At 40.7% G+C, this 23,693-nt stretch overlaps 1 protein-coding gene across 1 annotated transcript; it reads right to left on the bottom strand.

Moving 5' to 3' along the window:
* Nucleotides 1-8,247: 8,247 nt before the first annotated feature.
* On the bottom strand, nt 8,248-18,733 carry LOC146350188 (acetylserotonin O-methyltransferase-like). The gene is made up of 8 exons (XM_084841784.1): nt 18,662-18,733; nt 17,693-17,867; nt 16,103-16,232; nt 15,449-15,517; nt 10,106-10,224; nt 9,831-9,971; nt 8,985-9,107; nt 8,248-8,523 (listed from the first exon to the last, which is right to left on the bottom strand). Exons 1-8 carry the CDS (start codon nt 18,731-18,733, stop codon nt 8,315-8,317), a joined length of 1,038 nt encoding a protein of 345 aa, XP_084697910.1. The 3' UTR covers nt 8,248-8,314.
* Nucleotides 18,734-23,693: the final 4,960 nt, after the last annotated feature.

The raw sequence follows: 23,693 nt of genomic DNA, 5'->3' as shown, positions 1-23,693 counted from the left end.
AGCTTCAGCTTCATTATCTGTCCTTCCAATGAGCACTCAGGGTTGATTTCCTTTAGGATGGACTGATTTGACCTCCTTGCAGTCCAGGGGACTCGTAAGAGTCTTCTCCAGCACCACAGTTCGAAAGCATCAATTCTTCGGCGCTCAGCCTTCCTTATAGTCCAGCTCTCACAGCCATACATTACTACTGGGAAAACCATAGCTTTGATTAGACGGACCTTTGTCGGCAAGGTGATGTCTCTGCTTCTTACTATGCTGTCTAGGTTTGCCATAGCTTTCCTCCCAAGGAGCAAGCGTCTTTTAATTTCATGGCTACAGTCACCGTCTGCGGTGATCTTGGAGCCCAAGAAAGTAAAATGTGTCACTGCTTCCATTTCTTCCCCTTCTATATGCCAGGAAGTGATAGGGCCAGATGCCATGATCTTAGTTTTTTTAATGTTGAGTTTCAAACCAGCTTTTGCACTCTCCTCTTTCACCCTCAACAAGAGGCTCTTTAGATCCTCTTCGTTTTCTGCCATTAGGGTGGTATCGTCTGCATATCGGAGGTTGTTGATAATTCTCCCGGCAATCTTAATTCCGACCTCTGATTCATCCAACCCGGCATTTCTCATGATGTACTCTGCATATAAGTTAAATAAGCAGGGTGACAATATGCAGCCTTGTCGTACTCCTTTCCCAATTTTGAACCACTCGGTTGTTCCATGTCTGGTTCTTACTGCTGCTTCTTGACCCTGGTACAGGTTTCTCAGGAGACAGGTAAGGTGGTCTGGTACTCCCATCACTTTAAGAATTTGCCAGAGTTTGTTGTGATCCACACAATCAAAGGCTTTAGCGTAGTCAATGAAGCAGAAATAGACATTTTTCTGGAATTCTCTTGCTTTCTCCATGATGCAGCGAATGTTGGCGATTTGATCTCTAGTTCCTCTGCCTGTTCGAAACCCAGCTTGTACTTCCGGTAGTTCTCGGTTCGCATATTGCTGAAGCCTAGCTTGTAGGATTTTGAGCATCACCTTGCTGGCATGTGAAATGAGCGCAATTGTGCGGTAGTTTGAACACTCTTTGGCGTTGCCCTTCTTTGGAATTGGAATGTAAACTGACCTTTTCCAGTCTTGTGGCCACTATTGAGTGTTCCAGATTTGTTGGCATATTGAATGCAGCACTTTAACAGCATCATCTTTTAGGATTTTAAATAGCTCGGCTGGAATACTGTCATCTCCGCTAGCTTTGTTGTTACTAATGCATCCTAAGGCCCACTTGACTTCACTCTCGAGGATGTCCGGCTCAAGTTCAGTGACCGCACTATCATGGCTATCAGGGACATTCAGATCTTTCCTGTATAGTTCTTCTGTGTATTCTTGCCACCTCTTCTTAATCTCATCTGCTTCTGTTAGGTCCCTGCCTTCTTTGTCCTTTATCATGCCCGTCTTTGCACAAAACGTTCCCTTGAGATCTCCAATTTTCTTGAAGAGATCTCTAGTCTTTCCCATTCTGTTGTTTTCCTCGATTTCTTTGCATTGTTCATTTAAGAAGGCCTTCTTGTCTCTCCTTGCTATTCTCTGGAACTCTGCATTCAGTTGGGTATATCTTCCCCTTTCTCCCTTGCTTTTCGCTTCCCTTCTTTCGTGAGCTACTTGTAAAGCCTCATCAGACAGCCACTTGGCTTTCTTGCATTTCTTTTTCTTTGGGACGGATTTCGTTGCTGCCCCCTGAACAATGTTACGGACCTCCGTCCATAGTTCCTCAGGCACTCTGTCTATCAGGTCTAATCCCTGAAATCTCTTCCTCACCTCCACTGTATATTCATCAGGGATATGATTTAGGTCATACCTGAACGGTTTAGTGGTTTTCCCTACGTTCTTCAATTTAAGCTGAAATTTTGCAAGAAGCAGCTCATGATCTGAGCCACAGTCAGCTCCAGGTCTTGTTTTGACTGACTGTATGGAGCTTCTCCATCTTTGGCTGCAAAGGACATAATCAATCTGATTTCGATATTGACCATCTGGTGACGTCCATGTGTAGAGTCACCTCTTGCGCTGTTGGAAAAGAGTGTTTGCTATGATCAGCATGTTCTCTTGGCAAAACTCTATTAGCTTTTGTCCTGCTTCATTTTGTACACCAAGGCCATGCCTGCCTGTTATCCCGGTGATTTCTTGACTTCCTACTTTAGCATTCCAATCCCCTATGATGAAGAGGACATCTTTTTTTGGTGTTAGTTCTAGAAGGTGTTGTAGGTCTTCATAGAACCGATCAACCTCAGCTTCTTCAGCCTCAGTGGTTGGGGCATAGACTTGAATTACTGTGATGTTGAATGGTTTGCCTTGGATTCGTACTGAGATCATTCTATCATTTTTAAGATTGTACCCCAGTACTGCTTTTCCCACCCTTTTGTTGACTATGAGTGCTACTCCATTTCTTCTAAGGGATTCTTGCCCACAATAGTAGATATGATGGTCACCTGAATTAAATTCGCCCATGCCTGTCCATTTTAGTTCGCTGATTCCCAAGATGTCGATGTTCAATCTTGCCATCTCATGTTTGACCACCTCCAGCTTACCTTGATTCATTGATCTGACATTCCAGGTTCCTAAACAATATTGTTCTTTACAGCATCGGATTTTCTTTTCACCACCAGACACATCCACAGCTGAGTGTCCTTTCGGGTTTGGCCCAGCCGCTTCACTCTTTCTGGCGCTACTTGGAAATACCCTCTGCTCTTCCCCAGTAGCATATTGGACACCTTCCGACCCTGAGGGGCTCATCTTCCGGCGTCATCTCTTTTAGCCTTGTGATATGTTCCATGGGGTTTTCTTGGCAAGAATACTGGAGTGGGTTGCCATTTCCTTCTCCAGTGGACCACATTTTGTCAGAACTCTCTGCCATGACCTGTCCGTCTTGGGTGGCCCTGCACGGCATAGCTTATGGCTTCACTGAGTTACGCAAGCCCCTTCGCCACAACAAGGCAGTGATCCATGAAGGGGAATTAAGAATGTACCTTAATCTTTTTTTTTTTTTTCAATGGATTATAAATTTTTAACTAGGAACATTAATGGGGCAAATGCTCCTCAAAAGAGAAAGAAAATATTTTACTATTTACAAAAATTGAAACAAGATATAATATGCTTACAAGAAACTCATATTAAGAAAGAAGATACCAAATATTTAATTAATAAAAAATTAGATGAAGAGTTTATAACTGCAAGCCGAAAAAAGAAAAATGGAGTAGTTTTATATATTAAGCCACATTTGGGACCGGAATTGGTATTGTCAGATGAACAAGGTCGTTTTGTGGGATTTAAAATTACACTGAATGGTGTATCAACGTTGATTTTAAGGGTTTATGCACCTAAAGACCACAAAGCAGAATTCTATGAGGATCTCTTATCCAAACTCGTGGATCTAACTTTTGACAGTTGGTGTTTAATGGGAGATTGGAATGGGGTGATTGCACCTCAAATTGATAGAATATTGGAGAAAAAAATAAAGAGTAATCAAGGGAAATTGCCTAAACGTTTTTTTGAATTGATGGACAATTTGGCTTTAATAGATGTATGGAGAGATAAAAATGGAAACTCAAAAGAATATTCATATTTTTCAGAAAGACATAAATCTTTTTCAAGGATTGATATGATTTTGACAACTAAAGAGCTTGCTACAAATATTGGCAAAATACAAGTTCTACCAAGATCATTTTCTATAGATACCCTAAAAGAAGCACTACTTTTAGATGGAGATTGAATGAAATATTTCAAAATAAAAGTATTGTGAATGATACTAAAAAGAAATTGAGAGAATTTTTTGAATTGAATCCTGACAAGGGAACAAATATCCAAACAGTATGGGATGCAAGTAAGGCCTATATGAGAGGTTATGTTACAACAAAACACGCAACTGAAAAAGAAAAGAGAAGGTACAAAGTATTCTAAAACAGATAAAGGAGAAAGAAGAATTCCTAAAGAAAAAAATGGGAAAGGCAAGTGTCCTCCGACAGATTAAATTACTCCAACAACAATTGTCAATGTTAACAGTTCAGGATATGCAAAAAAAATTAAACTTTGTAAAACAAAGTTTGAATCTGCTAATAAACCAGGAAAATGGTTGGCCTATAAACTTAGAAAGGAAAAATAAAAGAAAACAATTGTGAAAATAAGGGAAAGTGGATTAGAATTAACCGATAATGTGGCAATTCAGACAGCCTTTTATCAATATTATTCAAATTTGTATAAAGGACAGGATATCTCCCCAGAATTAATAGATAAATATATTCATAAACAAAATTTACCAAAAATTACTAAGGAACAAAAATAATGAATGGCCCAAGTAAATGAAATGGTGGAAGCAATAAAAAAAAAAATAAATTTGGAAAAACTCCGGGACCAGATGGAATATCAGGACTATATTATAAGAAGTGTGAAGAATAAATTTTACAACCGTTGAAAAATACGTATTTTACAACAGTATTTTAGAAAGGGGGAGATGCCGGAAATATGGAAAACAGCATATATAACATTAATACCTAAAGAAGGATTTAACCTCGACAAAAAACTACAGACCAATCTCATTATTAAACAATGACCATAAGATATTTGCAACAATTTTGGCAGAAAGGCTCAAGAAAATATTGCAGGATATGAGGACCAAAGTGGTTTCTTACCAAGGAGACAGATGAGAGATAATATAAGAACGATCTTGAATGTGGTGGAATATTTGGAAAAACACCCAGAAAAACATGCAGCTCTGATCTTTTTAGATGCGGAGAAAGCATTTGATAATCTTAACTGGAAATTTTTAATTAAGACTTTAGGAGAACTGGACTTTGGAGAAAACTTCATAAAAGCAGCGAAATCGGTATATACCGAACAAAAGGATCAAATAATTATAAATCGGGATTTGACTAAACCTTGTAAGATACAAAGAGGAACAAGACAAGGTTGCCCATTGTCACTGCTACTGTTTATATTGGTTTTAGAATTATTGAACAGAGCTATAAGACAAGATGATTGAATTACAGGAATAAAGATTAAAAAGGAGAAATATAAGCTGAGGGCTTTTGCAAATGATTTGGGAATTGAAATTTTAATGAAAAAATTAAAAGAATTTGGAGCAGTGGCAGGGTTCAAAGTTAATAAACAAAAAACAAAAATTTTAACAAAGAATATGAATGTTCAAGGGAAAAAGAAGTTGATGGATAAGACTGGCTTCCAAATTGAAAAGAAAGTAAAATATTTTGGAGTCCTTTTGACAAATATGAATTGTATGCTTTTTCAAAATAACTATATTAAAGTGTGGAATGGAATTAAACAAGACCTATTAAAATGGGAAAAATCACAACTATCACTTTTGGGAAGAATTGCAATCATCAAAATGAATGTATTACCTTGAACATTATTTTTGTTTCAAATGATACCCATTATTACATCGGATTTACCTTTTAAGCAGTGGCAGAAAGATATAACAAAGTTTATACAGCAAGCAAAAAAAACAAGAGTTAAAATAAAATTTTACAAGATGCAAAGGAAAGAGGTGGCTTGGGTTACCAGACTTTAAAACCTATTTTTCTGCCTGCTGCTTGATGTGGATAAAGGAATGGGTGACATTGAAAAAAAGAAGACTTTTAGAACTAGAAGGATATGAATTGAGATATGGGTGGCCTGGTTATTTGTGGTATGATAAAACAAAAGTGAATGTAGATTTTAATAATCATTATAAAGGAAGGGCTGTATTAAGAATTTGGAATAAATATAAATTAAGGTTCTATAAAAAAATACCACGTTGGATATCTTCACAAGAAGCAATGCATAGAAGAGAATTTTACAGCACGCATAAATGGATAAGATATACTGATTTAATGGAACTGTCACAAGGAGAATACAAGTTAAAATCAAGGGAAAGCTTATTGGAAGAAGGTCATGTCTGTCACTGGTTTTCATATTTGCAAATTAAAGAAAGGTTTAAAATAGATGAGATTTTAAAATTAAAATTAAAGAAAGGTTTAAAATAGATGAGATGGTGGATTTGAACAAACAGAATCTGAGTTTGAAACAGCACTGTGTACAAATGATGAACATGTAATTGCTAAATTGTATAAATTACTGTTAAGGTATGAGACAGAGGATGAACAAGTAAAAGATTGTATGATAAAATGGGCACAAAATGTTGGTCATAATATATCAGTGGAAGAGTGGGAAAGTATGTGGGGAAAAGATTTAAAATTTACTTTATGTACAAGTCTTAAAGAGAATTTTTATAAGATGATGTATAGATGGTATGTCACCTTTTAAATTGTGTAAAATATATAAAGGTGTTTCTGGAAAATGCTGGAAATGTGAAGATCAAGGGGGAATGTTTTATCATTTATGGTGGACTTGTAAAAAAGCTAAAACATTTTGGAAACAAATACAGCCTTTATCTCAAATAATATTAAAGACTGCTATATAATTAAAGCCAGAAACTTTGTTATTGGGACTAACAGATAAACACATAAAAGAAAAGGGGGGAACCTTCTTTCTCTACATGACAACGGCTGCAAGGTTATTGTATGCACGAAAGTGGAAGAATGGAACAATACCAACTGTGAGCGAGTGGATCATGAAAATGATGGAGCTGGCAGAGATGGCAAAACTTACTATTATAATTAAAGAAGGGTCAACAACTAAATTTATGTTAGATTGGAAACCTTTTATAGAATTTGTATAAGAAATAGAGAAAAATGATAGCTATGTATGTGGATTTTGAACTTTGAGATGGTTCTCTTTGTTGTTGTTGTTAAAATTAGGAGAGAAATGAGATAATGTCTGTGAACTCAATGTATGATATACAACTAAGATAAGAACTAGAGAATAATAATAAGCATTTGTTGTGTAAGTGGAGCCAAAGGTAGATATCTTACAATCTTAAGAGATATTTTAGTGTATGTGTATTGTGTGTTTATGTTGTTGTTGTGTTTTGTTTTTCTTTTTTTTAAAAAATAAAAATTATTACAATTAGAATAATGGGCTCAAGTTACAGGAAGCCAGATTCCGGCTGAACATCAGGAAAAACTTCCTGACTGTTAGAGCAATACGACAATAGAACCAATTACCTAGGGAGGTGGTGGGCTCTCCCACACTAGAGGCATTCAAGATGAAGGTGGACAGCCACTTGTCAGGGATGCTTTGACTTGGATTCCTGCACTGAGCAGGGGGTTGGACTTGATGGTCTTATAGGCCCCTTCTAACTCTACTATTCTATGATTCTACTGAGGGGTTTTACTTCTGAGATTCAGATGTGAAATGTTTAGGCACTGCAAATCTTTCATTGCAGTCATTCTTCAGAACAGCTTTATCAAATGCCCTCCAGACTCCCCCAGTCAACTGAAAAGATGAGTTTCTTTGGCTCTAGGCAGGACACTCTTGTTAATGGCACAGCAGTGGTATCAGTAGTCACAATCTTGTTCAGTGTTATTCTCTATATCATTAGCCCACTGGCTAAAACCAAAGAAGAACCACCAGTCAGACCTCTTGAGCAGGTTGCCTGCCAGACATGCTTGAATTTAGCACAGCAATGTGAGGTCCAGGGGCCAACGTTGCATGCGGTCTCCACGGCTGCTAGAATAGTCCCGACCACTTCCAGAGATACCTTTCAGTCTTAACAAGGTCTTGCTCCAGTCCACCTGTCTATGTACATGTAAGTTTTTAGACCGATACGTTAGACAGCCTAAGTGGGGTCCATAAGGTGGCAGTTTCATAGGGTACCACTGGTTTGTCTTGAATTAAATTGTCATTTGGAGTAGCTACCAAGTGTTGCCTGCTCAGGATTCCAGCCACTCCATTCCATTTACCCATCCCGTTTTCCTCCCCACCCCCAAAACAGTCAACCAGAATACCATCGTCACTGAGCACACTCAATCCACATTGGGCTGTTTGGGCTCCCCCTGCCAAAGGTATTTCCCCTAAAGATTTTTTTGTACTTGTGCAGACCTTGCAGGTCCTCCAAGCCTGCTGATATCTCCCTCTTCTCTGTGGAAGGTGCAATTTTGGCTACATAAGCAACAGCACTCACAACATAAGCACTGGAAATAGAGGAAATTATATAAATCTTTCATAGAAAAGATGAAATTAGAAAGCTTGGAAGCAACCTGGAATCAAGCAGTAACATTTCAAAGGAGTACATAGACATACAAACAACACTCGAGTTTGTGAAATAAAGTCATGTCATCATATTGTCCTCTTTTGAAATAAGTGTCTAAAACTTTAAGATGAATAAATGGTTAGGATATAAGACATTTTATTATTTTAGCTTCCATTAGACATTGAGCAGGAATGAAGCAGGAGTAATTTTACTTTCTTCCCAAAATGGCATCATACAGGCATCTTTTCTTTACTTGAATCTCTTTGAAGCCAGCTGCACTGAAGAGCGCATTGTGCTCTGATGGGGTCCGTTCTTTTCCTTTGGTATGAAGCAGCAGCAGCATGGAGTATAGGTGGGCTTCTAAAGGCCCAGTTCTATCTTCATTGAGAATCATTTCCACCACTAACACTCCACCACCTGTTTGAAAAGATATTTCATTAGAGAAGATATAACTACTTCTTTCAGCTATATTTTTCCAAACAACCCAGGATCAGAAGCTCAGGTTAAAGAGCAATGTGGTTTCGCCTGAGTGGCCCTGACACATAATGAGAAGGGTCTGTGGTGTAAGCAAAGTGGCTTTGGGTGATAATTAATGGACTTCTTCTCCTTCTCCTTCTTCTTCTTCTTCTTCTTCTTCTTCTTGCAAAACATGCCTAACAGAGATGAGGCCTCTATACCAAGCTCTGGTCACACACACAAGCACTTCCTTAACTTTGGGCCAAACAATAGTTATTTCTTTTTTAAAAATCATTCCCCTGTGCTCTCCATGAAGGACATTCAGAGCACTTCCTTTACTTTGGGCCAAACTGTGGTGAGGTGGAGTGCTTGCTCACTGGTGCATCACAGCTTGCAGCTTTTGCCATTATGAGAACACATACCAGGATTGCAGGCCTTGTGCACTTTGGTTAGTAGCTGCACATACGTTTCATCATCCAGCATATGCAGGACCCTAGCCAAAATATATAGGTCAGCTTGCGGAACTGGATCCTTAAAAAAGTCCCCTGTAATAAAATAGGTTGAGATCAGTTTAATTAAGCATACCATGTAAGGAATAATTAGCGGAGCTCTGCCCTTAAGAAATCACCAGTTATAAGGCAGGTACTACCTTGTGCTGGTACTATTAATGCATGCCAGCCTTGCTTAAGGGCACAAGGTCATGTAGGTGAAAGAAGGGCACAGATGAATGGAGTGCAGCAATGTAAAGGAAGTTCAAAGCTTAAGGACAGAAGTTCATGTAGGTGAAGGAGGAGGAAACAGCAATAATATACAGAAGGTATATGTTGGGCAGAGCATAACAAGTGAGAGGATATCTAAAGAAAAATGGAAATAGAATAAGGGTTATTATTTTTAGGGGAAGGCATGGTTACCTATTGTTCTCAGCTTAGACATCCAAGGTAAGAAAACACAGTAATCTAAACCACTGAACAATGTATATGTCCCAGTAGAGGATTCCAATAAGCAATTTTTTAAAAAGAGAATGACAAACACTCAAAAGCTGTTTTTTGGCCCCCTTATTTCATTTTCTATCCCAAGATCACCCTGAGCGTTCTGGTCAGGGGAGGATAGTATGTCTCCAGTATTAAACCACCTTTGGAATGTGGTATTGTCATACACAGCGGTTCTGTGGAACAGTCTGCCCCTTTTAAAGTTTCTGATTTGCGTGACATGATGCCCCTTTCCACATACAGAGCACCACCACTTCCCGTACAGCCTTGTGCATTTACCCGCATGGAAAGTAATCCGGTGTTCTTCTGAAGATACAAAAAGCTGCTTTGCCATTTCCACTACTTCAGGCATTTCGAAAACTGTCACAGTAGAATTAGGATACAATGAAATGCATTTCTTAGCCATGTTACCACAAGCTCCTTAAAGGGAAACCAAGACAAAAAATTAAGAAGGAAATTTCTGTGTATCTCGAAGCTTTTTCAAAACACTCCTAAGCAAAAGGATTTCAGGTTACCAGTAAAGATAAATACACGAGAATTCTTGAAGTACTTACCCCCTAGATCACAGATGACTGAGAAACGAGAAAGATCAAATGCAGCAAGCACATCTGTACCATACAGGTGCCATGTGGAATCCATGAAGTTCAAGAACTTTTTCATGCCCTCCTTTGATCTATCAATTCAAAATTACACCGGCAGATAAGCAGAAAGGATATCCGCAAATACTCTGATTAGTAAATTAGGCCTGTGTCTTTTTGTGTTGTTGCTGCAGCTGGAGGGAGTAGTTTCAACGGTCCCTGGCAAGAAACCCATGACCGTAGCCGCCCATTCCATGTCTGTGGCCACTGGAACTACACCATCTAGTTGCAGTCATCATCCAACTAGCATTTGCAACTTCCCTATGACAAAAGGTTCCCACGTTTGGGACTGGTGAACTTAGAAAAAAGTTGTATACTGGGAGACATAATAGAGGTACATAAAATTATGCATGGTGTAGAGAATGTGGATAAGAATACATTTTTCTCCTTCTCTCATAATATTAAAACCCAAGGTCTTCCAATGAAGCTGAGTGGTGGGTGATTCAGAACAGAAAAAGGAAGCACCTTTCACACAGCACATAGTTAGACTATGATATTTGCTACCAGAAAATGTACGGATGGCCATGAACTTGGACAGCTTGCAAAGGGGATTAGACAAATTCATGGAGATTGAGACCATTAATTGCTACTAGTCATGATGGGTATATATCACCTCCAGTATCAGAGACAGTATATACCAGTTCCTGGGGAACATGAGTGGGAGGGTGCTATTGCATTCATGTCCTGTTATAGGCTTCCTATAGGCATCTCGTTGGCCTCAGTGGAAATGCTCAGCTAGATAGGCCTTTGGTCTGTCCCAGCATGGCTCTTACGTTCTGAAATGCTGGGTAAGAAAGCATTATTGAAAATGTTCATCCCAGGCATTGCAGCATGAGGAATGTGATGGCAGGCTGTGTGGTTTTTGGATCCCAAGTATGGCCACTGAGCTGTCCAGGAGGGCTGTCCAGTAGTCCACACCGCTTCATGGCACAGTGTTGTTGTGGATTGGGCCCATAATTAGTATACCTGTAGCAATCTGTATTCTGCACAATCTTCCCCAAGGGTTGGTCCCTCCAGCCATAAAGAAAGCAGTGTTGAGACCGCTATTGAAGAAATCTAGCTTAGATTAATTGGTTTCTGATTATTACTGCCCCATGTCAAATTTTCCATTCTTGGGCAAGTTGTTGGAGTGAATGGAGGCTTCTCAACTCCAGGTAGTGTTGGATGATGCTGAGTATTTGGATCCTTCCCAATCTGATTTCAGGCCAGTTTGGGGACAGAAACAGCCTTGATAGACTTCGTAGATGACTTACACTGGGGAATGGATGGGCGGGAGTGCAATCCTGTTGGTTCTCCTGGCTTGTGATACCATCAACCATTGAATCCTTTTGGATTGTTTATCTGGACTGGCCATCAGAGGCACAGTCGGTAGGATACCTATACTTATACCTGGCAAATATTTCCAAAAACGTAATGTTTTGTATCGTAAATTCTTCTGGGGTTCCTCTCCACCAAGAATATCTTTAAAAAGGATGCAACTTCCAATTAATGAAGGCATGTTTGGTTTTCTATGTACCATCCAGCCTATTTGCTGACCTCTACTAAATTTTGGTCTTTTCCATTAGATTTTCCACCTTGGTCAGTGTTGGAATCTTCTTGTCTGGAGCCTCCCTTTAAATGGATGGCATTAGGTCCTCGGCATATCAAGGTAGACAGAGCTCCTCCCACAATTTTGGCAGTTAGAGAAGTTTGGCGTATAAAGTCATGTCAATTACAATTTGATCCATTTTCCCATGCTAAACTGACTTTATGGGCAAATCCAGATGTAAGAATTGGTAAGAAAATGTTTTTATGACGGACCTGGATAAAATGAGCTTTACCCTGGATCAGTTAGTGGGGGTTGATGATGAGTTTTTGTTATTTTCAACTTTGCGAGACCAATTTGATTTTCCTGCTACAGCAGAATGGCAGTATTTGCAATTGAAAGATTTGTTGGTATCTAGATTCGGTCTGCTGCTTTTACTGCTTCGGAGTCTCCTTCGCTGTTGGAAATACTTATTGAAGCTGGTCAGATATATCGACCTACTATTCATGTTTACAAATACTTATTATCAATGAATAAATATGATACAAGTGGTTTACAGCAGGAATGGAACAGGGAATTGGAATGTCCTATTTTGTTTAATCAATGGACTGCCATCTTGGTGTTCGTATCAGACATTTTAATGGATCTTCAGTTACACCTTATTCAGCAAAAAAATATTTTGGGGTCTATTGGACACCACAACGTCTTTTTAATAAAGGCTTGTCAAATTTGGCTAAATGTTGGAGGTGTAATGCAGTCAATGCTTCTCTTATTCATACATTTTGGAAATGCCCAATGGTTGCCTCCTTTGGGGAGGAAGTTATTATACGGATAAATTTTGTATTGGAAAGCTCTTTAATATTTACTGATGCAAATGTTCTTTTCAGTTACTTACCTGCTTCTTGGAACGTAACACATGGTCAGCATAAATGGATTTTTCATGCCCTTTTGGTTGCTAAAAGACTGATATTACATTATTGGAAGGATAAAAGCCCAACGCCTATAACACAGTGGACTGAAGACCTAACAACACTAGCAACATTTGAAAGAGTGGTATTAAGCATAACTTGCAGATGGACTTATATTTGGATATCTGGTCTGCTTTTACTGAGGGGCATGTGTAACCTATTTCCCCCCCCCTTTTTTTCCTTTCTTGAATATTGTAATCTTTGAAATTGAGGATTTTAGAACATGTTGTATTGGGGGGGGTTGTTCTTTCCTCTTTTTTTGGTTTTGTTATGTTTTCGGTTTGTTTTGTTAAAAATCACAATAAAAAATGGGGGGGGGGAGATAGGAGGCACGGTCTTATGGTGGCTCCATTCCTTCCTGGATGAACAGTCTCAGAAGGTGCTGCTTCGGGACTTCTGCTCTTCCCCATAGACATTGGCCTGTGGAGTGCTGCAAGGTTTCATTTTGTCTCCTATAGGGACAAATAGGAACTCATGGGGGAACTCATGTGCAGATCTGGGCTGAAGTGCTATCGATGCAAATGATACTCCGCAATATTTCTCATATCTATGATCTTAGGGAGGCCATTTAACTTCTGAACAAGTGTCTGGAGGCGGTTCAGAGATGGATGAGGGCAAACAAGCTGAGACTTAATCCAAACAAAATGAAGGTAATGTGGGTGGGGAAACCAACTAATTTGGACAGAGGATTAAGTCTGGTCCTAGATGGAGTTCCAGTCCCCTTGAAGGAATAAGTGCATAGTTTGGGTGTGCTCCTGGACTCCACCTTAACTGGGGAAGCTCAGATGGTGGTGGTGTCCAGGGCTAGTGCTTTTTATCGGTACTGAAGTGCACTGATTACTGTGGGACACATTACGTATTCCATATAGCGCTTTTCTAGTGTTATTTCCTGCTTTTTATTCCTTATTTTCCAAAATATCGCAGCAGATATCATTGTGTGTATTATGAGATGTACTTGTGCCAGACAGATATAGTGTCATCATGATGGGATTGTATCAATATGACACAAGATGTAGATCTGGCCCAGGACTACTTCTCATTGGCTTAGGCTGGTATGCCAGCTACAACCCTATCTGGAGAGAGAGGATCTTTTCTTGGTTACTCATGCTCTGGTGATATCCTCGCTAGACTACTGTAATATGTTCTATGCGGAGCTGCCTTTGAAGACAGTTTGGGAACTTCAGCTGGTGCAGAATAGAGGTACCTAGCTACTGACACTGATACTGCCCCAACTGCACTAGTTGCCTGTGCGTTTCTGAGCCCAATTCAAAGCACTGGGTTTAACCTTTAAAGGCTTACAAGGGTTGGGCCGAAACTACTTGAAGGGCTGCTTTCTCCTGCACTGGCCTGCCTGAAGTCATCAATGTGGCCCTTCTTGTTTGACCACCAGCAAGGGAGTTTAGGTTGCTGAAGGCCTTCTCGGTTATGGCCCTGGGCCTCTGGAATCACCTTCCATCAGGCATTCGTCAGGCCCATTCTTTGCAAGATCTGAAAACCCACCTGATTTCGCCAAACTGCCCATAATTTCTGGGCTGCTGGTTTTACTGGCAAATTCTGTTTGTACTGATTTGTATTAGTAAGATTTGTTTTTAAGAGTTTTAATTGAATTTGTGCTTTTTGATTTGTATTGTATCCACTTCATGTGGTTTTTGTGTTGTATGCCGCCTTGGGAGGGCAACAGTGGCTTAAACATTATTTTAAATAACTAAATAAAATAAATCTGGTACCTCAAGATTTTCTAGATTGTAAGTATCTTGGGGGTAAGGGCCTGTTATTTCAGTTTTTTTGTACTGCACAATGTACATGGATTGTACCATCATCATCATTGTCGTCATCATCATCACCCGATATTTCACAACACTATCCACGTACTTCCAAAATTTCTTTCCCAACTATTTTTTGCATAAAATAATTCATCACTGGAATTCTTTATCAGCATATGGAAACTAATGCAAACATGGGGTGAAGATACATCTGGATCTACTGGTAGATCTCTGGATGATTTGGGTGGAAGGACTGTGAGCTCCATTCAGTCCTAGTACTCAAAACAAATCCCTGCACTCAGAATCTTCAAGTCTAAGTTTTTGTCTGTTGCACAGGCTCCAGGTCGTGGATCTCAAGTATCCACTACAAACCAAAGTCGATCCTGTAGCAAGCCTGAAGTCTGCCTACCCCTGCTCTAATGGATATACAGGGCTTATCCAACAAGGACTTGATCATTTCAACCCCTTGTTGGGGGTTGGACTCGATGGCCTTGTAGGCCCCTTCCAACCCTACTATGATGATTTTATTTCAATGGTTGTGCAAACCGATTAAGTCCCTCTGATGAAGCAAATGAGGATTTCTGTGTCTGCACATTCAGATCTCTGGATTATGGTAAATTACACTGTGGAAGAATGTGAAGTCTGACAAGACACTCTTGTGGTGAGTGAAAGCACTGGTATTTCAATATTGGGCTTTAGTGCAGTGCCCCATAGGCAAAGCAGGAAAATCCTTCCCAGCTAGTCTGCATAATAGCCCTGCTTTCAGAGGGCATTCAAAAAACAAAAAAACGAACAAAACTTTTCATTTTTGTTGAAAAAATGTCCCTGGATGCCATCAAAAGAAGAAAAGGTTGGAATATAAATAATAGACATAAGAAGGAGATGGGGGAGAGAAATACCACAGGGCATTATGTATACAATTCCATTAGCAAGGTTTAATCTGATGAGAAACAATCATGTTTCATCACAACCAGATGATGAACACAAAAAATGTTACTTTTACCTATAAACAGCCTCACAGAAATCTTTGGATGGTTTGTCAGATACTTTATCCATCTGGCTTTTTCCTTCCCTGAAACAGAATATTTATTTTAATGTTATGAAAATAAGGCAGCATAACTAGCAAACTAAATTTCAGAGTCTTTCCCCGCCCCCTTACACAGAGTGTACTATCCATTTAATGAAATGCATTGTTTTTAAAATGGACTCTAAACATCACAGGCTGTAATTACCTTGGAATAGTCAAGCCAGTCCAACCTAGTGGTATTATAACTTTTACTGGTGGGAGAGGCCTTAAAGCTGTAAAGCTCCTCCTCCCCTCCCCTGATCTTTCCCTGCAAGGATTTTGATGGGATTTACAGGGAGGAAATGCATGGGTTTTTTCTGAGGCTATTTTTCACTGCACATCTACTGAGCAGCACAGCTGTGATTAGCAACACAATTTATTTTAAAACTTGCATTGCTGCACAGCTGTAAAGGTAGGCATGCAGTTAATGGACTTTTAAAAAAATAGTCTGATTTCTCCCACAATTGCAGTACTATACTGTTGCTTGTAGCATGTGCTTGCGCTATAATCACAACTATAATAAATGTAATTTTGTAACTTCACCACAGATAATAGTTTTCTACATTAGTACATAGACCTCTCTCTTCTCACCTCACAGCATCTTTCAAGTAAAGCAAATTTGAAGTGGAAATATCAGAGAAAAACATCATGCCACCATACTGAGACTTTGGACTTGCTTCAGCAAAATAGAGATTGGAAATATTTGTGTTTCCATAAAGAGCTTCTGGAAGGGGAAAAAACACCAGTGTTGTCACACCTTTGTGCAGGATACATTTTTCTCCCTAACAGAAACTGCATGAACAAAATGGTTGCTACAACAACAGCAAAATATCAGCCATTTATGCTTCATTCCCTTGGGGTTATCTGTCAAGCAATGGGAATCTCTATGTCCCACATACGGATACACAAACACACATACACACACACTGTCCCCGCTCATATCCACATCCACTCACTTTTCCCCCACTTACTTAAACATATGCACACTTAAAACTTTAACACACCCCTTCCCTCCTCCACCACCAAAAACAGGCTGGAAAGGTATAGGAATGGGCTCTGATTCCTTCCACAGAAGCCTTGTTCTAAGAGCATCTCCAGAATGTCCCAGGAAGCAGGCGGGAATCTTTGAGCACTACTTCCAAGGACGATTTAGAAGTGAAGCTTCTATGGCAGGAACTATGGAGCCTGGGGTGTTTCCACGACAATGGAAGGAGAAGCGAATAGAGGAGTACTGGTTTTTTTAAAAAAAGGAATCAGCTTTGCTGCACTTTGGTCCATGCAGGGCTCCACAAGTGAGTGCTCTGCACCAGTAAAAATCACTCCACTGAACACACTTCTGGGTGAGGGTGAGGGGTGGAATGAACATCATCTGACTGGCAGGGGCTGCTCAACCAATAAGAGAGGCTTCCCCCCCGCCCCCTTTCTCCTTTCCCTTGAAGCTCCAGATGCACCTGCATTTCAGGAGCAGCCTCATTGAGACAAGTGGGAGTTACTTCCGAGTAGACACACATATGCTTGTGCTAGGAAAGAGGGTGGGGTGGGGGACACAGGGATGGGAAAGCAGCCCCCTTTCTAAGCCGATGCTGCACAAGATCTCTATAACAAAGGTGTAAAGTAATTAGTTACTTCTGAGTAGACACTAAATGGTTTGTGCAGAGACAGGAAACACCCATTGACCAAGGTCATGGCAAAAGGAACAGTCCTGGGCAGGGCTAGCATACCTGAGGCAAATGCAAGGGTTGGGGCACACAGCAACTATACCCGGGAGAACCCAACTTGAGGAAAAGCATCGGACTTTAAGCAGTCTCAGGAAATCCATTTTTTCCTTGATAAGCCCCGGGGTGGCTGCTGGGTGGTCACGACGTCATGTATCCCAAACGACCTCAATATGTAGCCGGCTGAGAGTAAATCACTGGTGGAAACACCCCCCTAAGGGTTTTCCTTTCCCTCCATCTTTTTTCAGAGGCAACAGATCCTGGGGGTCTCAACGCTTTCCAGACAGGGCTTGGGGGGCTGTCTTTAGCCTGCAGGCTGCATTTTTGCACCTCTGTAATATACTTCATGACCATGGAAGCGTCTTCGGACAGCGCTGGCTCTTCGGCTTAGAAATAGAGATGAGCACCACACCCTAGAGTCAGACACGACTGGTTGGGGACACCTTTACCTTTTTAATATACTTACCTCTGTCATCTTTCCTCTCCATTCTCAGGAGCTTTAAGCCCACACAGGCCTCCAGCAGCCTCTCCATTCCAGTGAGGCTGGTGCCCAGACGTTCTGCAATAGTTGCTGAGTTCAGGAGTCCTCCCGACTTCAGCAGCAGATCAAATACTCCCAACTCACAGGCTGCAAACACAATCTGGAACAAAGGCAGAAAAGTGCAAAAAGAAGAGTGGTTAGACTACACTTAGGAAGTTTATAGAGGGAGACAGGATGTTCAAGGAAAATACTTTTGAGCCACAAAATACATCACTTGTTGGTTTTCATCGTACTTCATTATTTCAATACATGACCCCTGTGACCTTCAGACTATTGAATGATACCATTGTCAGCTGAAGGCCATTCTGCACAAAGGTTTCAAAGACAAAGGCAAAGGGGAAATAGGTGCGTTCCTCGCAGTTTCTCTTCAGAGTGGTGCAAGAGGCTTTGCTGGACGCAGGTTCCTATTATAGCTGTGGGCTGCAATGTCTTCCTGCCCTACCTCCACAACCCCTACGTGGTCCAATTTGAAAAAGGAACCACATGGAGAATCCAGTGTTCTTTCCCCAAGTTCCCATGCACAAAATCTTGCAGGAAGCCCTGCTTTAGCCAGCCAGCAGGATTGGTCGTATGCAATAATGGCATGAAAGTATCTTTGGACTGCTTCAGTACTGGAAGCAGAGTATTAAGACAGATCAAATGCACAGATGCATCCAGTTTCCTAGATATGCATGAGGACTAGCATCAACCAGTTCATCAGTAAAAGTACATGGAACTTGTATTGATATCTCACATTTCAACAGGGCATCAAAAGGAAAAGCAATATTTTCCACCAGTGGAACAGCAAAGGAGGTAGTCATCTGCTAAATTCTAATGAAGAAAAGTTATTTAGAAAAGACCAGATTTTTTATCACAATACACATCCATTAACAAATTAAAAGTATCTACACGTACCTTGGAGAGAAGACATCCATGCTGGTACTGAAATAAGAGATTAAAGTTGTCAATATCTTCTCTAGAAGTCATTGTTCTTCCTGGCTCGTGTTGGAGACCCTGCACCTTCCTTGGCCGTAGAAATAAGCTGCTTTTGCTCACAGCACAACACGCTATTCGGTGCCACAAATATACCTGTAATATTGGTTTGTTGTATGTGTCACTAGATCTTTAGCTGAAATCAAAGCAAACTTGATGAACATTGTAAAATGATTGCCCATCAGAACTGTTCAATAGATTCCTAAGCTGGTTTATTTCTGATAAGAACTGGATCACAGGCACTTGGATTCTACTTACTGTGAAAATGAATTCCATTTGTTTTATCATGAGCCACTTTGCTATACACAGAAATTGACAGCATATGGCCAACCAACATACCTCAGCAAAAAATATATATATTTACACCATCCTCCATGCAGTAATAATTTTTTTCCCCTATTCAGGGGTTAATCTGTGGTGTGCAAATTTTGTACAGGAAAAGTAATATATGATACCACCCTAAGTATAGCTCCAAAGGAAACTTATGAAGGCATTAAAACTTTCCTGTCAAAATAGGAAATGCTCCCCTTTTTTTGAAAATGGGGAATTTTTTGCTTCCCATCAGCAGTTACTATTTATAAATATGTGTAAGATTTTTATAAGTATGTGCAATTTTTTTTAAAAAAAATCCTTCTCATCTAATGGTACCAAAATACTAACAAAGTAATGTATTTTGGAACATGCATATTAATACATGTCAGCAGTCCAGGATAGTTCAAAACATATACCCCACCTTTCCCACCAGTGAAGACCTGTGAGGCAAGAGAGTCTTCAGTGGTGGATTGCTGTTTATGAGCAATAAGCATTTTGGGAACTGCAGCCTTTTAAAATCTCCCTATTGATTTCAGTGGAGATTTATCATTTCAAACTACAGGAAAAATGAACTGTTCTTTTACCATTTTAACAGTTATATTTTCTTGTGGTGGGAACTGTACCAGAAATACAAAGCCATAAAATCCAGAGTGGAAGTTTCCTGAGATGGGTTCCAGTAGCACCTCTGCATATTATCAGCACAATAGTACATGTATTTATCAACACAGATATCAGTTCCAGGTCTCCTCGCCTCTTTCATCATACATACCAAGTGTGAACCCAGGTGCTGAATTATGATGCTGATGTAGCCAAAACAGGGCTACTGAGAAACAAGAGGAAGGATGGCTATCTATCAGGGATGATGTAGCAGCAGATTTCCTGCATCAGCAGGGGTTGGCTAGATTACCTTTGAGGTGCCTTTCAATTCCATAAACTAACTCCCAGAAAGCCTAGTCAGCAATACCTGTACTTGGGACTCCACAAGAATGGTAAATGCTTCTTTCATGGAGGGCAAGGCTTTTATACATTCCATAGTCAGGGCAAAGTTCAGCTACAGATGCAAACTCTGCATTTTCAGGTGAAGGTGGGAAGCTTTTTCTACATTTTTTAGTGGCTGGCACTCTCCCTTGTTGCAAGTCCTAAATTGGGTTACACTGTAACAGAGACAAAGGAATCGGAGGTAAATGGGGAAGGGGGGATCCTGCCAGTATCTCTTAAGAGTGGTTTTCTGTGAGCTGCTTGTTTCCTTTTACCATCTTGTCTTTTCCCAACAAACGCTCTGTGTCTGAGGAGAGTTGTCCCCTTCCCTAGAAACTGTAATTTCTCAGTCCTGAGGGGGAGCTAGACAAAAGCTGTCCCTGCGGTGTCTCATTTCTGTTGTTGTTTTTTCTTTGTTGGGGGAGTGAAGGAACTTGGTTCTTGCATTTCCTGGTTGGCACCTCCCGTATCCTCTTGATAAAACAAGCAGAGGGACGCCAAAGCTTGATGTCATGATACACGGTAAGACCCTGTAATAATGAGCCCTACAGCAATTTCAGGTTACCCTAGTTGCCTCCCTTTTCTACCCATGAGACTCTGGCAGACGCACTGTAATAATGCCCCATGTGGAAGCACCCATGAACAACCTGCATACATATCAAAGCACGCATACCACAGCTAAGAACTTACCAGAACAATACTTAAGCACATTCTATGTATTAACCATCCGCAGGTGGAAGGTGCACTATTCAGGTCAGGGCCATGTGTTAAGACGCTAGAATCTCTCTCAGGGTGTGCCCAGAAATGCCAATGTGCCCCCACAGACACTTTTCTAGGAGAAGGGGATGGCAGAGGATGAGATGGCTAGATAGCATCACCGATGCAATGACTATGAACTTGAGCACACTCCGGGAGAGAGCGGAGAACAGGAAGCCCTGGCGTGCTATGGTCCATGGGGTCACGAAGAGTCGGACACGACTTAATGACCGAACAACAACCAAAGTGCCCTACCCCTCCCACTTTGTTTTAATTAACATTTTCTTACCAGCAGCTGGGATTGCTGTGAAATGGGTAATAATCCTTATATCATTGCATTGGTGAGCACATTCACACACGTACTGTGATTTCTTTAAAAAAACACAACTTTGTCCTTGTTCAAACCACAGGAAACAGAGTTGGTAAGTTCTGTTTCAATAATTTTGCTTCGATATCTTTCTTTGAAGCTCCTTTGTTCAAGGTCGTTGACAAAGCATCCTGAGAGGTTGTAATATTTCCCCACTGGTTTTTGAACATTGCCATTTCTGATGTCAGATTTGTGTCCATTCTTTTGTGTAGAGACTGGCCTGTTTGTCCTATGTAGAATGCCATTGGTTATTGCTGGCTAGTAGGGTTTGAATTCAGTTCAGCAAAGTGTTTGGCTTGCTGGTTGTAGAGTTTTTAAATTTATATTTTAATGGATAATTGCATGGTTTTTATATTGGGTTTGTTTGTTTTAATGTTGTAAATTGCCCTGGGATACCTTGTGAATGAAGCTAAGTTTATAAATTTTAGAGATTTAGAAAATAAATAAATAAAGATAAGTGAAGGTGCCAACATCATCCTCAGTATCCAAGGTTGCTAGAACAGACCTTACCACTTCTAGAGAGGCCTTTCAGTCTAACAGGTCTCGCCCCAGTCTGCTTGGCCATATATATGTGTGCTTTTAGACTAATACATTAGATAGCCTGAGCAGTATTCATAATGGGTGTCTCTACACGAGCAATTCATTGCATGCTCGTGATTGGTCACTCCTGGAAGTTTGCGGGTCCTTTACATGATGTCGTCAACCTCCAAGCCATCTCCTGCACATTTCCCCCTTTATCCCACTTTCAAAAAGATTGGAGATAAGCTAGTAATAAAAGTTAATGATGCCAATTGGCAGTGTGTAATGCCAGCATAGTGCTATGAACTTGCTGAGGACGGACTTTCCTCGATTCAAACTACATCTCTGCCATGTAAATGCTTGAGCAAAATGCTTCCCTGCAACGAAAACAGATAGCTCTAATCCCCCACCCCACCAAGCTCACAATGGGCTTACTCCCAAGTAAGTGGGATGAGGGTGAACAAGCTGAAACTTAATCCAGACAAGACAGAGGTACTGTAGGTTGGGAAACCAATTACTTCAGGTGGAGGTTTACAACTGGTTTTAGATGGTGTTGCACTCCCCCTGAAAGACCAAGTGTGCAGTCTGGGAGTCCTCCTGAACTCTGAGCTAACTGGGGAAGCTCAGGTGGCTGCAGTGTCCAGGAGTGCTTTTTACCAGCCTAGACTGGTACGCCAACTGCAGCCCTATCTGGAGAGGATGGACCTTGCCTCAGTTATCCTCGCACTAGTCACATCCAGTCTGGACTACTATAATGCGCTATACGTGGGGCTGCCTTTGAAGACGGTTCAGAAACTTCAGCTTGTGCAGAATGCCACCCCCTGAGTACTGGTGGGGGCGATTCAATTCAATCACATAACACCTATACTGCACCAGCCGCACTGGTTACCGGTGGGTTTCCGAGCCCAATTCAAAGTGCTGGTTTTGACCTTCAAAGCTTTAAACGGTTTGGGACCAAGTTATTTGAAGGACCGCCTTCACCCATATCAGCCTTTAATATCAGCCTTTAACACTTCAATATCAGAAAGAGAGGCCCTTCTCATTTGCCCACCTGTGAGAGCAGTCAGGTGGGTGATCACACATGAGAGGGTCTTCTCTGCAGTGGCCCCACACCTTTGGAACAAGCTGCTATGCTCTGTCATTGCATACTTTTAAGAACGCCTTGATATTATTTTACCTTGGCCTTCTCGTGATATGACTGCTATTGTTGCTGTTACTGCTGTTAATTGCTGTTAATTGTTGCTGGTTTTATTGTTGCCTTTGATTGTTGTTTTCATTGTTGTTTCATTTAAAACAGGGCTTTCTGCTTCCGTTTTAAATGCAGGATCACAACTGATTCCCTTTACACGCGCTTCCTTTCCCCCTCCTTCTCCCCATATCTGAGTCTTCCATTATCTTTCATTGATCTTGCTCCTCTTCTTGCCACTTTTACTCTTTTCACAGAGGAAACTGAAGTGGAACACAACGGGTAATCTGATAGCTCATTATCTGTGATCTATTTAAAAATGGAACAAAGGGCATTTAGTGCAGGAGACACCCTGCAGGGTTATGGTGTCATGTAAATAGCCTGCAAACGTCCGTGTTGGAGCAATCTCAATCACAGGATAAATGCTCTGTGTGAAGGAGCCCTCTATGTTATTTGTGAAGTGTTCTGAAAATGACAGACAACCCAGAGGTGGCCCAAATAAGAAACATGCAAGATTTCTGAAGAATAGGTGTTATTTACGTGGCAGAGGAGTCCCCACATTAGTGTTTAGAGAAGCAAAAGCATACCACACTAACTTGGGAGACAGAATGTCTATGTCTCTGAAGCCCTGATCAGTAATGAAGATTCATGTAGGCCTAGCTTCAGTTCTGGTCTTTTTGGGGAGAAGCACCAGAAATGGTTCAAAGAGCTGAATTGGATGCACATCCCTAGTTTCTAGACTGACAAACAATGCTGGTGTTTGTGAAATAATGTCATGTCATATTCTCTCTTTTGAAATAAATTGGTGTCTAGAACAGTAAGCTTAATAACTGGTT

The sequence above is a fragment of the Heloderma suspectum genome, chromosome 3 (genome assembly GCF_057233095.1).
Source record: "Heloderma suspectum isolate Gila_16-S chromosome 3, 16-S_ref, whole genome shotgun sequence".
Lineage (NCBI taxonomy): Eukaryota > Metazoa > Chordata > Lepidosauria > Squamata > Helodermatidae > Heloderma > Heloderma suspectum.
This window is presented reverse-complemented; position numbering and strand designations above follow the sequence as displayed.